The sequence below is a fragment of the Propithecus coquereli genome, unplaced genomic scaffold (genome assembly GCF_000956105.1).
Source record: "Propithecus coquereli isolate 6110/MARCELLA unplaced genomic scaffold, Pcoq_1.0 Scaffold346, whole genome shotgun sequence".
In the NCBI taxonomy this organism is placed as follows: domain Eukaryota; kingdom Metazoa; phylum Chordata; class Mammalia; order Primates; family Indriidae; genus Propithecus; species Propithecus coquereli.
The window spans coordinates 975,906-995,116 of record NW_012149130.1 but is presented as its reverse complement, the minus strand read 5'-3'; the positions used below and the strand labels follow the sequence as shown (position 1 = coordinate 995,116).

General features: G+C 47.8%; 1 protein-coding gene across 1 annotated transcript; it reads left to right on the top strand.

Moving 5' to 3' along the window:
• Nucleotides 1-4,185: 4,185 nt before the first annotated feature.
• FKBP4 (FK506 binding protein 4, 59kDa) lies at nucleotides 4,186-12,562 on the top strand. The gene is made up of 10 exons (XM_012651049.1): nucleotides 4,186-4,447; nucleotides 6,535-6,679; nucleotides 7,109-7,251; nucleotides 8,080-8,200; nucleotides 8,471-8,627; nucleotides 9,271-9,361; nucleotides 9,462-9,545; nucleotides 9,820-10,005; nucleotides 10,555-10,794; nucleotides 11,780-12,562. Exons 1-10 carry the CDS (start codon nucleotides 4,343-4,345, stop codon nucleotides 11,885-11,887), a joined length of 1,380 nt encoding a protein of 459 aa, XP_012506503.1. The 5' UTR covers nucleotides 4,186-4,342; the 3' UTR covers nucleotides 11,888-12,562.
• The last annotated feature ends 6,649 nt before the right edge of the window (nucleotides 12,563-19,211 follow it).

Sequence of the window (19,211 nt, the reverse complement as noted above, 5' to 3'; positions counted from 1 at the left end):
ATACGTGTTTACTTTCAACTGAGGACAATGAAGGGGAACACTTTATTTTTCCCAAATGACAATCCATGTCCTAGTTATGCTAGTTATTAATAGATATGATGATAACCTAGACAAACACATGATTCTTGATCACACAAGTTTGAGGAAGGTATAAATAATGCTGAAATAGGCATTTGGCTACTTGACTCTCTGAAGAATGAGGCCAAAGTCAAATTTCAGTGCACCCTAGATACACTAGGATGAAGACTGGCTGCTTTTTATCTCCCCTAAGAGCAAAACAAAAATACATATATTTGTATGAAGCAAGAAATCAGATTTTATAAAAGAGAAGGAAAAAAACCTTTCTTTCATCAGGACAATCAACAACTATCCCATCCCCCTCCCCTCAAGGAGATCAGATAATGGAAGGGCCCAAGGAAGTGTTAAAACCAAGTCTTTACCTTCAAGGGGCTCCTGGTCTTCTTGGAATGACAAAATATCATCATACAAAGCTACTGTAAGTTAAACAGTCAAGTTCATAATCAAGCATTAAAGAGCAAAAGGCACAGATGTGATGTAACATCAGAAGAGAAGCACTCCTTTGGAACTGGTGGAGCAAAACCCTCTCTAGCACAGTGGTGCTCAGTCTCAAGGCTGGAGACCTCCAGGTCTTCAACTGCACATTCCAGTAATAAACAGGTTGATGAAATAAATGTGGCACACATACTAACATTTACCTACCTCCTATCTGCCATACACTGCTTTAAGTACGTAAGACATTATAACCACTTAATCCTCAAAGAAAACCCTTATGCATTAGGTACTATCGTGACTGCCATTTTAGAGATGAGGAAACCTTGCCCAAAGACTGACAGTGAGCTCAGTTATGAGCTGAGATTTGAACCTACATAAACCCAATCTACAGCCTGTGCTGGCATTTGAACCCAAGTGAATCCAATCCAGAGCCTGTGAGCTTAAACTTTACACTATCCAGGTCTCCACCATGTACAGACTTCACATAGAGGCCTACTACTTTAAAATTGTATGAAAATGGAGCTATCATCACTAAAATAAATAAATGTTTTATTAAATGTGGAGTAGCTCTTTCGGTCAGCATTATTGGTGTTTTCTCAATCAATAAACACCAAAAGTACTAGGAAATTATGTAACATTTTCTGGCATTACATTTTCAACACAAATTATATTGGTAATGTTCTAGCTCTTAGGTTGGGTGGTAGGTTCTCAAATTTCATTGTGTTGGTATGCTGTATAACATGTGTATGCATACATGTATTTACACATATTTATACACACATACTTATCTCACATTCTTTTGAATGATTCAAATATTATATAATTTTTTAAATGTTAAGTGCACTGGCATCCTAAGAAGCTCAAAACATAAACTGTAGAAACAAACGGTTTTCATGTGTAAAGGATGGGCCCAGAGTTGGGGAGATAAGCCAGGTAAACTCAGAGAGGCTCATTCTGGCAATAATGAAGCTTCTAGACCCAGCATGAGTCACCTACGAGTAAGGTGGATGATAAAAAGTAGGCTCTCTTCCTCTTATAAAAAGGTGAAATTTTGGAAGAATTTTTGAGTGATACCTGTTAAACATGTTTAATAAGAATACTAATTTAGGCCAGGTTCAGTGGTTCATTTCTGTAATCCCAGCATTTTGAGAAGCCAAGAAGAGAGAATCTCTTGAGGCCAGGAGTTCAAGACCAGCCTGGGGAACATAGCAAGACACTGTCTCTACAAAAAAAGAATATTTTTTTAATTAGATGGGAGTGGTGGTGTGTGCCTATGGTCCTAGGTACTCTGGAGGCTAGGGTGAGAGGATCATTTGAGCCCAGGAGTTCGAGGTTTCGGTGAGCTATGAGTTACGATCATGCATGCCACTGTACTCCAGCCTGGGCAACAGAGCAAGACCCTGTCTCAAAAAAAAAAAAAAAAAACCAATTTAAATGGGCTGAGGAAGGGGTGAGAAGATGGAGGAACGAGAATAAAACACCTGTGCACTTTCTACAGTGAGTATGTGTGAGTTTTGCCATCAGAAAAACATAAACAACCAGGAAAAATTCTAGAAACAGTAAGGTCCTCCTCCAGGATTTAAGACCCCAATGCTTGTGGCCCCCTCATTTACTGCTTCACTGAGTGGAGATAGAGCTTTCTCACTGGGAATCTTGGCCTCAGGCTCTTCCCCCCAGTATCACCCTCTCTCACAGACCTCTGTTGTTCTTAGCGCTTTGTCCCCATCTCCACCGTAGTGCTTATCAGAATAATGACCATTATTTACTAACCACCGGCTTAGAGGCTAGCACGGTGCTTGATACCATACATTCATCCCCTCTCTTTTAATCATCAAATCACTCTCACTTACACATATTACTAGCCCCATTTTATAGACAAGAAATTGAGACTTAAAGATTAAGTAACCTGCCCCAAATTAAACAGATAGCACATGGGCAACCCAACCCTTTCCTTACACCAAAGCTCATGCTCTTTCCACTATGTTATTAAGTTATGTATTTATACAGTGGCAGGCATATCTTAAAGTGCTCAATTAGTATGCGCTGAACAGAATTAAAGGAGTTGGACCAACACTGTCTACTTCCAAAGAAGAAAAAGACGCAGAAGAGCATTACTCTAAAGGTGAACTCTTTTATCCCGACTTGTTTTGCCAAACAAATGGCCCTAGTATTAAAAGAAACTACCACACATGGAGAATCAGGAGGTGCATAAGCCAACCACGGGAGAAAACTGCCATCCCGCAAGCCAGCACCCCCCATCCTGGTTTCTTGGAGTCTCGGTGACCCTCCGCACTATTGCTTCCGTAAAAAAGAAATAGATTTAATCCTACAGAAGCGACCCCCGCCCCCACATCCTCTGAAGGTATCTCCAGCCACCTAATGAGACATTTCTTAGTTGTGGCTAAACTCATGTAGACTGTAAATTGCTAGAGAGAACGGTTTTATTTCTCGTACATCACCTTCTAGTCAAGTTTCCTCAGAAGGAACTATAATAAATAATCACGTTGTGATATTGAAATTTCATCTCCAGTAGCGCTTTCAATCACCTACCTAGATGAGGTGGTTTGCGTCCAACAGCACAGTGCCCAGCACGCAGCGAGAGCTCCCAAGAAAATGTTATCACTGGAATAAAAATTCATTCGGCCAATAACTATTTGACACCAAACTGGTGGTAAGTGCTGAACAAATCAGACCCTGCCTAGAAGGCTCTTTTGGTCAAACAGCCATTGTTAAGGTAACTAACCACAAATTGGGACCCACCACACACGCTCCCTACTCCCGGGCGGTCAATAAACACTTGGGAACCAAAGACTGAGAAGAAAATATTCCTTCTTGTGGACCTTTAGTAAAACGGAACGCCTTACTTCGTGCGTTGAAGCCATTATTGTTTGTAAGTATTAACCGAAACAGCAGTTTTATTATTGACGGGGAAGGTCCCCTTAATATGTGCCCCATTTAGCCCGAGTCCTTAGCTCGGTGGGTCATTTCTTGCAAATCGGCCGCTCCGAGCATTTTAAGGAACTAAAGGCGCGAACATCTGGCCGTAGCTGGGTCTCCCTGGCTCTGGGGAAACTGAAGTTGATTCGTCCCACTCTGTGCACCGGGTAGCCGCTGTCCACTCCCTCCCGCGCCCGAATTCTCTTGTCCTCTTCCTCCCAGGTCGCGAGGGCTGCACGCGAGCGCAGGCCGGGAGGCCACGCCGCCCGCGCTCACGGCCGGTCCCGCGCCGCGCACATCCGGCTGCCCGCTCCCTGGAACCCGCCGCGGGCCGCATCCGACGCGGTAGGTCTGAGCGGCCGGCAGGCCCGCGTCGGGAGTGATGTCGGGGATCCAGAAGTACCTGGAAGAATCCAGGCAGAGCGGGCAACGGGCGGGGGACGGCCCGGGCAGAGCGCTAGGGGGATCCCCAGAGCCTGAGGGTCCCAGGAGAAGGGGGCGGGGGCAGGCAGCCAGCCGGAGGAATGAACCAGAAAAAAAAAATCGTAAAAGCGCCCTTAGCACTAAGAGCCCGAACCGGCTCAGCAGCCGCAGTCCTCTAGAAACTTCTCCACCCCCGCCCCCCGTCCCCGCTCCTGCCGGCCCCGCCCTCGCGGCGGGTGGGACCAATCGCTCCCCCTCGCAGCGCATTCCCCACCCACTCCCGCTCCCGCGCCCACCCCGCCGCGGCTGCGAGCGCCGGTAGGAGAGGCGCTCGAGCCTTCGCCCGCCCCGCAGTCGGCGGCTGCTGCGCCAGCGCTCGCTCGCCCGACAGGCAGGCAGGCCCGGCGGCCGACAGCGCTTGGCTCGCGCCCGGTGTCCAGCTCCGGAGTAAACGGCGCGCCGAGCGGCCATGACCGCTGAGGAGATGAAGGCGGCCGAGAGCGGGGCGCAGTCGGCGCCGCTGCCCCTCGAGGGAGTGGACCTCAGCCCCAAGCAAGATGAAGGCGTGCTGAAGGTGAGGGGCGGCGGCGGGGGGCGGCCGAGGGCCTGCGGGGGCGGCCGAGCCCCGGGCGCCCAGCGCGACCGCCCTTCCGCCGAGCTCGGGAGCCCCCCGCCGGGGCACGGGACGGGGCCGCCGTCTCTGCAGCCTCTGGACCACTCCCCGGTGGGTCGTGCACCGGCGGCCGGTGCATCGCCTTCCTGGACCGGGCTGCGCTGTTGGGGGTGGGGAGGGGGTGGCCTCGGTGCGCAGGCCGCGCGGCATGGCCCTCTCCCGGCCCCTCGGAAGCCTCTTTTCCGGGCCCCGGCCCGCAGCGCCTGGGCGCGGGCGGGGGACCGAGACTGCGGCGCCAACTCCGGCGTGCGCGGTGCTGCGGAGAGGGGCGGGGCGGCCATCGCGGCGCACGCGAGCCGCGGCTGGGTATGGGCTGGGGGCCCGGGTGCGCGGGCCTGCTCCGACGCCGCCCCCTTCACCTCCACCCGACCTCGCGGCCCCGGCCCAGCTGCCGGCTTCTTCCCTGCCAGCCGCAGCCGGGAAGTCCCCGGGCCACCTTGTTGGAGGTGGCGCGAGAGCTCGCCCACTCTGGCAGTTAAATATTAGCCAGGAGGTGGAGCGGCTCCCGAGAGTGATTTCCTGGCCCAGAGGCCTTTGTGCGGCTCGGCGCCTGGGCCTGGCCGCGAGGAGGGTTCTGGCGCGCCCCGCTTTCTCGGCGCCCGGTTTCGGACGCTGGAACCCCACCGGGCCGCCGGTTCGGGCGGGCCCACTCCCTCTGCTCGGGGAAAACCGGGGAGCGGTGCATGCTGGGACCTGTAGTTCCCCTCCACCTCGCCCCCACTTTGCCCTCCGGAGTTGGGGTGTGGGGTGAGGAGGAGGTGCTTTGCTTTGGAGCCTGCTGCTGAGTAACTGCTTGACTACAAACAGTCCGAGGAGCGAGGGGGAGGGCATCTTGACCTCGGTCAGGACAACCAGCTCCAGGTCAGAGCAGGTTGTGCCGAGAGTCCAGGATGGCGAAATCATTAGCCCGCATTTCATGCCCTCACCCCATCCATTGTTTCTTCTCATCCTGGCTTCCCACTGCTCAGCTCCACGCGTGTGCCACCTACCTCAGGAAGCCTTTACCTGGTCTAGAAGTGCATGCATCTGGCTTCGCCCCAGATACTTGGGACCTTGTGCACCTGCTGTAGCAGCTCTCCTGTAGGCATGTGGCTTTCCCCCTCTCTCCATCATCCTGCTGCTTTTATATTATACAAGGTGGTTATTGCAGGAAGAGTCCTTTCCTCGTATATTCTTCACCCCTTCCCTTCGACTTTTCTACTTCTTAAGGTCCCTTTCCACTCTTTCATGGAAGTTTTCCCTCATGTTAACCACAAACTTACCAGGTAGCCCGTGGTGTCACCTTTTGTAAATGCTAGAGAAGCAGAAGCCTGTAAGCTCCTGGGAACTACTCTAGCCTTGAACTTAATTATCCTGTCAGTAAGGACTACTCAAGTCCCAAGTCAGAGTTCAGGGGCCGATGGAGAGCCTCTGGGCTTATCTGTAACATGGTTTTTTCTTATACCTGTTTCAACTGTTCTATTCTCTTCGTTACTCATATTCCTCTCCTTCTCCTTTCTCCAAACCATACCCGGATCAGATGACCACCGGCATTTACGAAAAACAAGGAAATGCAGCATAAATACTTCCCCCTTTGCTGATAATAATAATAACCTTTTATTCAGCCCGTTAGCGGTTTAATCTTCCAACAACTCTAGGAGATAGGGATTATCATCACTGCTTTACAATTAAGATCCAGAGAGTTTTAAAAGACATCTCCATACAATAAAGCCTTTTTAACTCAGGTCTCTCAGGTCTTTTGCCTCGTTTTTCAAACCAAGTCTTGCTGCACCTCAAGGGCGCAGGGAGGTTAGTCCACTCTTAGCCAAGCTACTAGTAACAGAATCATTTGAGGGTTGGTGCCTTGAATTTGCTTAAAAGTAGGCAGGGGCAGGGAAGGGTGGAAGCGGAAGAGCCCTTTATGTTCCCTTCAGAGGCTTGTGGGCAGTTTTGGTGCCCCTATCTGCCCTTCTCCCTGGGGTACTCACTCTCTCCCCCCTTCATCCCAGGTCATCAAGCGAGAGGGCACAGGCACAGAGATGCCCATGATTGGGGACCGAGTCTTTGTCCACTACACTGGCTGGCTGTTAGACGGCACAAAGTTTGACTCCAGTCTGGATCGCAAGGACAAATTCTCCTTTGACCTGGGAAAAGGTAGGCATGGTTAGTGGGCTGGTAGGATAGGCTTCAGGCTATCACAAGCAGAAACCATATTCTCAGTACCAAGCTCAATGACGAGTGGTTTATCATAGTCTATTACTCTTTCTGTTACTCTTTTTTTCTTCTACTACTTTATAACTATATTGATTTCTGTCTCCCTTTCTTATCACCTCTCAACACCTCAATCCTCCTTCAGGGGTGGACTGCATTGCTTCTTAAACTCCTTTGTAGGGTCAAATGATCTGTTAGAGTTCTGAGACCGGACAGGACTTAATGCAACCAGGCTTCTTACCTCCTGGTTCCCTTTCTGATGGGTGTCTAGCTTCCCCATGGTGTGGTGCAGTGACACTCTCTGGGGACACTGTTTGAGCCCAGAGTCAGACCCTTGATAAGGGGGTCCTGTTTGCCTCTCTGTACCTGCAGGTGAGGTCATCAAGGCTTGGGACATTGCCGTAGCAACCATGAAGGTGGGGGAAGTGTGCCACATCACCTGCAAACCAGAATATGCCTACGGTTCAGCAGGCAGCCCTCCAAAGATCCCCCCCAATGCCACGCTTGTGTTTGAGGTGAGTGTCTGTCCACAGAGATCCAGGCAAAGAGCCAGCCCTTATCTCAGCCTGGTGCCTGGCTGCCCTCCAGCCCTTCCTGCCTCTTTGAGACAATGTAGCCAAGGCTGAGGGCCTGGCCTTAGGGGAAGAGGAGAAGTGGAGAGGGCAGCTAGCCATGCTGCTGCCAGATTGATCGGAAGGGGTAGCTATGAACCCCTTTCCAGACTTAAAAGTGTGGAGTAAAGGGTTGAGGCATCTTGAAAGCGGTACCTGGAGGAGATGGATTTGTCATTTTAACCGAAAGAGATCAGAAACTGTGCACAGTTATAAATGACAGTACAGAATATTGGCGGTCCAGAGATGAGAGGAGAGAGATGCCTCTCCCGGGGGTCAGGGGGTGAGGAAAGGCCTCACTGAGGAGGTGGAACTTGATACTGTTCAGTCCGAAGATGGCCGAGTCCACCAGTGGACATTTGAAGAATGTCCAGAAGACTACTGAGAGATGGTAGTCATTTGTATTGCCCACCAGATTGAGCTTCTAAAGTAGCCCGAACTAGGATTATTTGGAACATGTTCTTATTAAGCGGCACAGGTAGCAAATATTTGCTTTGCTGAGGTTAACTTAAATTCGTATGACCTGCCCACCTCTGCTGAAGCTGGGACTAGCACAACTCGCAAGAACTTAGCAAAAGCATCACTTTGTCCAACTCCTCATGTGACTGCCCTTGAAGTCAGATCTGGTCTGGCAGTTACTAAGGACTCTCTGGACAAGTTACTAAGTTTGTATTTCACTGTTGATGAGTTAGTATGGGAAGAAATTGTGTTGTTTTACCTCTTGTCCCACAGGTGGAGTTGTTTGAGTTCAAGGGAGAGGACCTGACAGAAGATGAAGATGGCGGAATCATCCGCAGAATACAGACTCGGGGTGAAGGCTATGCCAGGCCCAATGAGGGTGCTGTCGTGGAGGGTGAGACAGTAGAGTCTGGGGTTTTATCTTGATTCTGATATTTAGGCCCTGGGTGGCTTTGGGCAAGTCACTTCCCTTCTCTGAGCCTATTTTCTCATCCATAAAATGAAGGGCTGGACCATACCCTGTTTACATCTCTCCAGGTCTGAGAATAAGATAGTGGCATCTTGGGGGCAAGAAGTGATGGGATGATATAGGGAGGCTGATGGCATCCTTCCTCAGTCACCTGCCCTCTCATGCCCCTGGTACTTTGACTCTCTTTAATGCCAGTTGCACTGGAAGGGTACTACAAGGACCAGCTCTTTGACCAACGTGAACTCCACTTTGAGGTCGGCGAGGGGGAGAGTCTGGATCTGCCTTGCGGGCTGGAGAGGGTCATTCAGCGCATGGAGAAAGGAGAACATTCCATTGTGTACCTCAAGCCCAGGTAAGGGCTGGGCACTTTGTAGAGCAGACAGACAAACCAAGTTCAGAGATCCGAATGTCCACAGTGAGTTGTATAACTGGCTATTTGTATCCTTTCCTCTCCATGTGCTCACTGTGACTCTAGGCACATCAAACACACACCGTTATGATCTCTTCAGTGTAATTAGAAGTGTGGCCACAATTGTCTACATTTCCTTGGATTGAAGCCTCATCTTTTCAGTCACAGTTGCTACAGATTCCCTTCTCTGCCAACATCAAGATTTTCATCTCCCATAATTCATTCAGTCATTGCCATCATTTATTAGAACACATCCACTATGTGCCAGACACGCTGCTGAAAATTCCTGGGGATTCAAAGACATCGTTCCTGCCTTATAGTTCTAGTTCATTGTTCATTGTTCAGTGAGTTCCCATTTAAATTAGTAATCATACCACTGCATAGTTTTCAGTTATTGGAAGGATATAGAAGAGGCTAAGGGACCACCTAATTGTGTGAAGAGGTGAGGGAAAATTTTGCCAAACTGGAAACATTTGAACAAAATCTAAAGGGAGGAAGGTACTTTCCAGGAAGTGGACAGGAAGCCTTTTCAGCCTGGAACAGGTTAAGGGCTGCTGAGATGACCCAAAGTTTTTTACCCCTTTAGCTATGCTTTTGGCAGTGTTGGGAAGGAAAAGTTCCAAATCCCACCATTTGCTGAGCTGAAATACAAATTACACCTCAAGAATTTTGAGAAGGTGAGTTTGTTCGAGGTCTTCCCTGTCCTGAAGTCAGATTCCACCCTATAGGTGACTCTGGGGTAGCTGACAACTTTGTTTCTCCCCTGGGGTGTGGCAGGCCAAGGAGTCTTGGGAGATGAGTTCAGAGGAGAAGCTGGAACAGAGCACCATAGTCAAAGAGCGGGGCACTGTGTACTTCAAGGTGAGCCAACAGTCATTGTCCTAAGGACACAGACACTCCCAGGGAAAGCTGCTCTGAGCCCACCCTTCCTTCTGATGACTGAGATTATTTTCTGCCAACAAGTGGACAGGTTGGCACCTGCAGTCTTCACCTAGTGTATCTGAGCTCACTGGTCTTGCCAGTGAGGGGCGTGGAGGCTGGAATCTGGTGCCCATAGGTCACTGATGTCTCCAGGGTTTGATAGCTTGTTGCCACTGAACGTGTGCTAGGCACCTGAGCCTCCCTCCCCTTCTAGGAAGGCAAATATAAGCAAGCTTTGCTACAGTACAAGAAGATTGTGTCCTGGCTGGAATACGAGTCAAGTTTTTCCGGTGAGGAAGCACAGAAGGCACAAGCCCTCCGACTGGCCTCCCACCTCAACCTGGCCATGTGTCATCTGAAACTGCAGGCCTTCTCGGCTGCCATTGAAAGCTGTAACAAGGTGAGGCCCCCATAGAGGGCATGGAGGCAACATTCCCAGGCAAGGCTGGGTGAGTTGCCAGCATGTCTGAAACTTACCCTTGGTGACTAGGGTAGGGAAGTGGGTGGATGGGTGGGAGCCAAGGTTATGGGCCCAGAGGCACAGAGGTGAGTAGCAAGCACCTTGGCTTGAGTGGTGGAAGGCAGTTAGCACAGAAATAGGAGGAAGCACTGAGTGGGAAGAACTACTTAAGAGTTTTCTGCCATCATGGTTCTTAGCCTCTCTGTGTTATCTGCCTGCTTTATTCTAAGGAGAACAGAAATGTCAGAGGTCCTTTTCTTTCATCCAAAGACCTGCTGTCCTCACTCTTTGCCTCTTGAACTAAATGAGGTTCCTTTATAAACCTTGGTCCTTTCCATTTAATGCCCCAGGCCATGTTTTTTTCTGGGTTGGAGCCAGCCATTTCCGTTCCTCCTCATCCTGCTGAGGGGCACCTTTGGAAATCAGCCTTAGCCAGATGAGCTGCAGGACCTGAGCTCTCACTGTGTTGTCTCCTCTCTGCATCCTTAGGCGTTGGAACTGGACAGCAATAACGAAAAGGGCCTCTTCCGCCGGGGAGAGGCCCACCTGGCCGTGAATGACTATGACCTGGCACGGGCTGACTTCCAGAAGGTCCTGCAGCTCTACCCCAGCAACAGAGCTGCCAAAGCCCAGCTGGCAGTGTGCCAGCAGCGGATTCGCAAGCAGCTTGCTCGGGAGAAGAAGCTCTATGCCAACATGTTTGAGAGGCTGGCTGAGGAGGAGAGCAAGGTGAGGATCAGGATTGGGAACAATTCGAATGACATCCCTCTGCTCAGCCCAGCTGGTGTGGGCTCTTTGTGCCTATGGTTGTCGGTGCCAACCCTAGAAACTGCAAGTTGCCCTCTCGCCTGGAGCAATAAGGAAGCATGTATGTTCTCTCAGTAATAATCTCTGCTGATAGGACCAGGTTCTTGTGTGATCAGGACTGGAAACCCACCCGTAAGTGTTTAAATAAGTAATATTAAATTGAAATTGCACAAAGGATAGGTGGTAAAAAGTCTGCCTCCCCCTGGAAGCAACTGATCCTTCCAGTTCTTGTATTGTTTAGTATGTTACATGCACAAGCAGACACATTCGTGTTGCTTTCTCCCTTTCCCCTAACAAGAAGCAACATACTCTATTACTTCTCATATTGTATTTTTTCAAATAACAATAGCTGGAAGCTTATTTTACATCAGTTTAAAAGAGCTTTCACATTCTGTTTTAGGCTTACAGAGTATTCCATTGTGTGGATATAGTGTCTCTAACCACTCCCCTATTCTGAGTCTTTCAGTGTTCTAACCCAGCACTGTCCAGTAGAAACATAATGCAAATCACATGTGTAATTATAATTTTCTAGTAGCCATGTTTTTAAAAGGCTAAAAGAAACAATTTTTAATATTTTGGTTAACCCAAGGTATATCTAAAATATTACATCATGTAATTTTTGAAAATTGCATTTGTGTATTTTTTTAGACTAAGTCTTCAAAATCCAATTGTGTATTTTACACTTAAAACACATCTACTTGAACTAGACACATGTAGTAGTGGCTGCCATACCAGATCAAGCATAGTTCTAAATAATATTTTAGTGAATGACCTTATAAATTCATAATTTGAAAATACACAGGTATATCTTTTAGGACAAATCTGGGAGAATTGGCATGTCCATGTAATTCAGGTAGAAACTGTGTGCTTTTTACTTGGGAATTCAGTTCCTCCTCCTTCCTTGCAGGCCAAGGCAGAAGTAGCTGCAGGAGACCATCCCACTGACACAGAGATGAAGGACGAGCAGAAGAACAACATGGCAGGGAGCCAGTCTCAGGTGGAGACAGAAGCATAGCCTCTCCCCAGCCCTTCTGTGGCTGCCTGCCTCCCCTGCTCCCTCCCCTGCTCCACCCTGTTAGTTTTGTAAAAACTGAAGAATTTTGAGTGAATTAGACCTTTATTTTTCTATCTGGATGGTGGTTTTGAGGGGAAGGGGGAAAAGAAGTGGGCTGGGGGGGATTGAGGTAGGGGATAATTTTAAGTGGTATCACCCCCTCTTCCCCACCCATTACACATGAACATATATCCATCCGCACATATTCATCAGAACGTTAATTTATTTTGCTCCCTCTGTTTGTTAGGTCCATTTTTCCAGTGGTAGAAGGGGGCGAGTGGTAGGGATGGGGTCTGATGTGAAACCAGGGTGGAGAGGGAGACTCCTGGGCAGCTGTTTCCTCATCCTTCTCCCCTCCTAGTCCAGTTTCAAACATGTGGCCTCCCACGTGGGTGCTAGGGGCATGGGATAAACCACTGCTATGCCCATTACTTCTCTCTGTCCCCTTCCTCACCCCAGATGGTGTGGCCAATGGTATCTTCTGGTGTCAGGTGACCACCCCCTTTACCCCCTTCCAGTATTTCCCCTGCCTTCTCGGCCAGGTTGTGTCCCACCCCCTCAGCTTCTCTGCACGTTGCTGAAGGTCCAGGCTCACCTCAAGTTCTGTGCTTGAGCAATAAAGTGGAAACAATAAAACCTGGGTGTCAGGCAGCCCTTTCTGTTCAGCTGTGGTGGGTAGGTGTGGCTGGGTACATTATAGGTACTAGCAAAATTAAGTGGTCACCCACTGTCCCCAGTTTAGCTTAAATGCAGTATATAATGTAGACACCATGATTGGGCAGGAAGCAGCCCACTATACAGGGCCTCTGGAGCTGGGACTTGTGCTTGTGGCCTCACCGGAGGTTCCCAGCACTCTCTCGTCCTAGCAGCCTGATGATTTCTAGTACCTCTGGTTTTCTTCCCTAACCCTTAGGAAGAGAAAAGTATCAACATCTAGAAGAACGAGACCGTGTGTTTGTTTTTAAGTTAGATTCTCCTTCTGCCTATCTCTGATCCACAGAGGCTTCTTTGTGCATTCTTAGTTTCTTAACAAGGTAAAACCCCCAATGTCACTGTGCACCTCCTATCAGATACCATTTACATTGATTAAGGGTAAGAGTGAAGCGCTAGGCGGGGCGCGGTGGCTCACACCTGTAACCCTAGCACTCTGGGAGGCCAACGTGGGAGGATCACTTGAGGTCAGGAGTTTGAGACCAGCCTGAGCAAAAGCAAGACCCCTGTCTCTACTAAAAATAGGAAAAATGAGCCGGGCATCGTGGCACATGCCTATAGTCCCAGCTACTCGGGAGGCTAAGGCAGAAGGATCACTTGAGCCTAGGAGTTTAAGGTTGCAGTGGGCTACGGTGATGCCACTGCACTCTATCTTGGGTGACAGAGCAAGAGTCTGTCTGAAAAAAAAGTGAAGCACAGTGGTCACGCCCAGCTTCCTTTCCACCCTTAACAGGAAAAAGCTTGTGCTTTTTTCTAAATGTGCTTTGACCCTTGACTCCTTCAGCATTACGGGACCCTAGGAGAAGCCAGGTGGCACAAGTCAGTCATGCTGAGCCTCCTCCAGGTCCTGGCTGCTGGCTAGAACCCATATTTATGCCCTTACCCCTCTTCTCTCCTGCTGTGTGGGTTCTGCAGACCTTTCTGAACAGTGATGGGGCAGTCTGCCTACCCACATACCTGTACAGTCTTTCCAGAAGAAATTCCTCTATAACTTTTTTGTGGAGGATTACTTTTTGTGTGAAAAAGTTTCACCAAGTCATATAGCATTAGTTGGTGCCAGAACCAGGAGTAAAATGTGGGTATTCAGGTCTCCCAGTGTCACTGCTTGCTCTCTTGCTGGGCGTGCTTCACACTCCTGTGTTTGGAGTTTGTGTCTCGGTCCTTTTGGTATTTTGAAATTTGACCATTGCCCCTCCAGCCAACAACAGCAGCTAACCCTCATTAAGCACTTAGGATATGAGCCTAGCACTGTACCAGGAGCTTCATGAGTTAATCCTCACAGCCATCCTACAAAAGAGGTACTAACCCCATTTTACAGATGTGGAAACCAAGGCTCAGAAGTTAAATGGAAAGGTCTACTGGAAGGTGAATTCTCTGAGCTAATCCAAACTCTGCCATGAGGTTCATGTGACTATGGGCAAGTCTTGAGCCTCTTTACTCATCTGCAAAAATAGTGAGATGATCAAATAGTGGCTCACGCCTTTAATCACAGCACTTTGGGTAGCTGAGGCAGGAAGGTGGCTTGAGGCCAAGAGAGACTAGCCTGAGCAAGATAGCAAGACCCAATCTCTACAAAATATTTTTTAAAATTAGCCAGGTGCGGTGACGCACACATGTAATCCTAGCTACTCAAGAGGCTAAGGCAGGTGGATCATTTGAACCCAGGAGTTCAAGGCTGTAGTGTGCCATGATCATACCACTGCACTCCAGCCTGGGTGACAGAGCAAGACCCTGTCTCTTTATATTTAAAAAAAAAATAAAGGCACTCTTAAGGTCTCTTCCAGATTTGAATTCTGTAGGATTCCAAGAATTTAAAACTTTACTTCTGTAGAACACCGGAGATGGATAAATCTTGGTCCATGTAACACTAAAACTATCTTGTGGGATGTTTTGTTAAAATGGCTAAAAATAATCCTGTCACATACTCAAGTCTGCTCTGGGTCAGTGCTCAAGTTCATTTCCCAATCAGTTGCACCTTCCACACCAGCACTTAAATCTTTATATGCAGGGAATGTGCTTGAATAAGGAAAATTAGTAGCCACCAGTACTGTTAGCTGTTAACTGCAGATTTGCAAGTGGTCTCTGGGAGAAAAAAATGAAGTTTATCTTGTCCTAGTGCTGCTCCAATATCAAGTTCTATAAGTTTTTTTTTTTTTTTTTTTTTTTTTTTTTTTTTTTTTTTTTTGAGACAGAGTCTCGCTCTGTTGCCCAGGCTAGAGTGAGTGCCGTGGCGTCAGCCTAGCTCACAGCAACCTCAAACTCCTGGGCTCAAGCGATCCTCCTGCCTCAGCCTCCCGAGTAGCTGGGACTACAGGCATGCGCCACCATGCCCGGCTAATTTTTTCTATATATTTTAGTTGTCTGATTAATTTCTTTCTATTTTTAGTAGAGACAGGGTCTCGCTCTTGCTCAGGCTGGTCTCGAACTCCTGAGCTCAAACGATCCACCCGCCTTGGCCTCCCAGAGAGCTAGGATTACAGGCGTGAGCCACCCTGCCCGGCCAAGTTCTATAAATTTTTATATCCTAAGTTCTCTCTATCCTACCAACACCCCCTCCCCAACATCACCATGCACTCCACCCTGCTGTCCTGCAAAAGACTCCTGTCTTTCACTGTCTCCTGCCCCACCTGCAGTTCATTCTGCACTGCATTCAAATCTTGTCCATCCAACTACTTAAATCACTTTCAATGGCTTCTCATCTCATTTAGGCTAAAAATCAGAATCCGTGGACAAAGCCCTGCAAGGCTTGACCAGGCCTGCCCCAAGAGCTCCAATGTACTTGGTATTCCCCTTCACCAGCTACACCGCCCTGAAGGTAAAAGCTGGAGGAGAATTGTGTATCCCATTTAAATTGGACAAGAAATATGTGGAAGATACTCTAGGCAGGACTAGTAAAAAGTAGTGCCTTTTTAGAAAATCGTTACTGGAAAATAAACAGTGGGACATTTCATGCCTTATGCCTCTTAAATCTTGATGGCTAATTTCCCTTTCCAAATGCAGAACACCTCAGAACGTTGTAACCCAAGTTGCAATGACAGTGAACTAAGGGCAGTACTGAATAAAGCCAATGTAGGAGTCAGCATACATTCTAAGAAAGGGGAAAACTTGTCTTTCTGTAAGTTGTTATTGCTGACTTATGGCTATAGTTCCCCAGTTGCTTGTCCACCCCCAATAATGTGGATGTACGAACTATCCCCAGTTATGAAATCAACATTATTTTAGCATGTATTAAACATTATTATACCAGTTTGAGAGGCAAAGAAAGAATGCAAGTTTCTTAGGAGGGATGATCAAGAAAGCAATGTCTTCATGAACTTCTTGGGTCCTCTGGCTAGAGCAGAGGATTGGCCACATCCCATCCCTCACCCCCAAGACAGGCATGTTTATTCCTTGGAATCTTCACTATTCCACTCTTAGAAGTACATCAGACATAAAATGGTTCTTTTTGTATTTTTTTTTAGGTGAAATTCCCATTTAATATTGTTTTAGAGGCGGCGTCTTGCTCTGTCCCCAGGTGTTTGCCAACCCCAGGCTGGAGTGCAGTGTCCCAGTCATAGCTCACTGCAGCCTCAAACTCCTGGGCTGAAGCAGTCCTCCTGCCTCAACCTCCCAAGTAGCTAAGATTACAGGTACCCAGCTTAAAATTCACATTTTTAGGTAAAACAAGATTAACCAGGGCAGCCATGGTGGTTCATACCTGTAATCCCAGCACTTTGGGAGGCTGAGGCAGGAGGATCACTTGAGGCCAGGACTTCAAGACCAGCCGGGGCAACACAGTGAGACCCCATCTGTAGAAAAGAATTTTAAAAGATTAACCAATTTAAAGTGAAGAATTCAGTGTCATTTAGTCCACTTAAAATGTTGTACAACCACCATTTCTATCTAGTTTTGAAACACCTTCATCCTTTGTGTTTTAAGCCCCCTTCCTCACATTTAAGCTTGAGTGACAGAACTTCTCATCCTTCAGTTAAGTCTTGAACAGACAGCCCTGACAGGTTCTAGGATCAAAGCTTTCCAGAGTTGGAGGCCCTTTCTGATCAGGCCAAACTTGTGGACAGGGATGAAACTCAAAAGTGGAGCTCTGAATAACAAACAGCATTTCACTCAGAGCAGAGCTGCCCACACTTGTTCTGCCCAATTTCTAGGTTAAGTAAGTTTGAGAAACAGGTTTCTGTACTTCATGACTTTTAATAAACTAATATGCTCAGATGTACTGAGAATGAGAGAGGGAAGGGGAATGGTGATACAAGTCAAACCGAGCCCATTAGGAAGGCCTGGGCCCTGTCCCCGAGTGATGATGCTCTAGGCTTCATGTGCTGAAAGAGCTCTGAAGGCTCTGTTCTTACCTGGGCGCTGTGGGTAGACACAGCTAGGGTAGGGGCACTCTGTCCACTGTTGGAGGATGAAGAGGAAAGAATCTCCCTAGAAATGCTTCTCAGTTTAACCACCCCCCACAAATCCCCTGCGATGGAAGCTTCTACTGAAGCTATTGTTTGGTTTGTAAAGAATATGCCACCCACACAACCGTGTCCATGTTACCTAACCAGGAAGGTAGCCTGGTTGGACAGTTCTGGGGCATAAGCCAAAAACCAGCTGAAAGAGTGCTCAGCTTAGCCAAGATGGAGTCTAGACAGTGCCAGTAGAGACCCACCAGCCATCCCACTAGAAAGGGCCAAGAGCAAGGGTGCTCTTTGCGGAGCCAGGAATCTGTCCACATGGCTCTATAATGCCTAGTCATGCCTTTTACTTACTGTGAATGTCAGGCATAGGCATGGAAAGATATGATTTGTGTGCTGTTTCTTAGAGATCTATCTATCTCCCTTTCTAACTGTATTTAGTCTCTCTTGACAAAAGCCTGAAGGAATAGTATAGAAGTTGTGATCATAATGACATGACCTCCATGACAAACATACTCTACAAACAAACACCCTCTAGCACAGAAAGATCCAGAACAAGAAGTCCAAACAATGAGGAAGATAAAACTAATGCATTGTGGAGTGCCGGGTCTGGGTATGATTTTAGAGAACTGGGTCAGACCAGGGCACTTGGTAACAAAAGCAGGGCGATCCTCATCTATTTTGTCCTGAGTTATTTATTTCTCTTACAATTTCACTCAGCTGAAAAAAGAGAAAGTGAAGAAATAAACACATAATTCAAATACTTAACTTTAGAGGTAAACATTTTAAAATTGGTTTTTGTTTTTCTGCACTTTAAAACCTAATATGGGCCAGGCGTGGTGGCTCACGCCTGTAATCCTAGCACTCCGGGAGGCCGAAGCGGGCGGATCATTTGAGCTCAGGAGCCGACACCAGCCTGAGCAAGAGCGAGACCCCGTCTCTACTAAAAATATATATATATGTATAAAATTAGCCGGGCATGGTGGCACATGCCTATAGTCCCAGCTACCCAGGAGGCTGAGGCAGGAGGATCACTTGAGCCCAGGAGTTTGAGGTTTCTGTGAGCTAGGCTGACGCCACTGCACTCTAGCCCAGGCAACAGAGTGAGACTCTGTCTCAAAAAAAAAAAAAAACCTAGTATGAAGCTTAGGATTTGAGCTAGGCTGAGAGAATAATAGAGATGTGACAGAACACAGGGTGAGGTAGCATGCAGCCCCTCAATAAATGAGATAATGTATTCAAAGGGTGACCCAGTGCCTTTGAACGGACCTGGCCATGCCCACAGCATACCACCAGAAACAGGAACTTGTAAGCAGTTCAGCTTCAGGCCCCAGTATTTGTTTAGACTGAACTGCTATTCATCTTCTCACCATCTCTGGCTGTCAGATCCATTGGGACCTCTGCAACAAAATCTACCATTTCCCCTCCTCCAAGCAAAAAGTTCTTGCCCACCAGCCTTCTCCCACTATTCCAGACGTAGAAAGTAGAACCAGTCCCTGGACCAACAACCCCAGGTAGATATCCTCTTTTTTCTTTTTTTAAGATCATGTGCAAATCAGCCTGGGCTTGCAGACTTAAACCTAAAAAACATAATGAGCACCTATAGTATCTCATAAATAATACTCAATTGCCCTGACTGATGAGGCACCCCAAAGAAAAGCAGGACTGGATTCAACATGGAAAGTAAGAAACCAGCCATGAGAGTAATGGTCCCATCTATGCTACACAGTAAGGTGAGAGAGAGAGAGGGGGGCAAGAACTCTGTACTGGGGGCGTAACAGGCAGAGCTGATTCAGTTCCTGGCAGTCCTCAATTCCAGCCTGAGGGCTTTCCTAGGAACTAGAACTATGGCAGTAAATGACAGAAAGGCCCTGGGGTTTGGGATCATACAGTTCTGGTTTGAGCAGCCTCCCTACCCAAACTTTCTGCCATTTTACTTAATCTTGCTGAACCTGTTTTCCCCATCCAAGAAACAAAGGGATAAGAATACAAGCTCACATGGTAGTCATGCTAATTACATGAAATGATATGTGAAGTGTGCTTTGCAGAAGGTGATTTTGAAACTACTGACCACAAAAAAATTTTTTTTTTTACATTATAAGCCAGTATACACATATAAGTATATACAATTGAAACAAGGGTTTCACAAAAACAGTACTTACCTTACTACTCAGAAG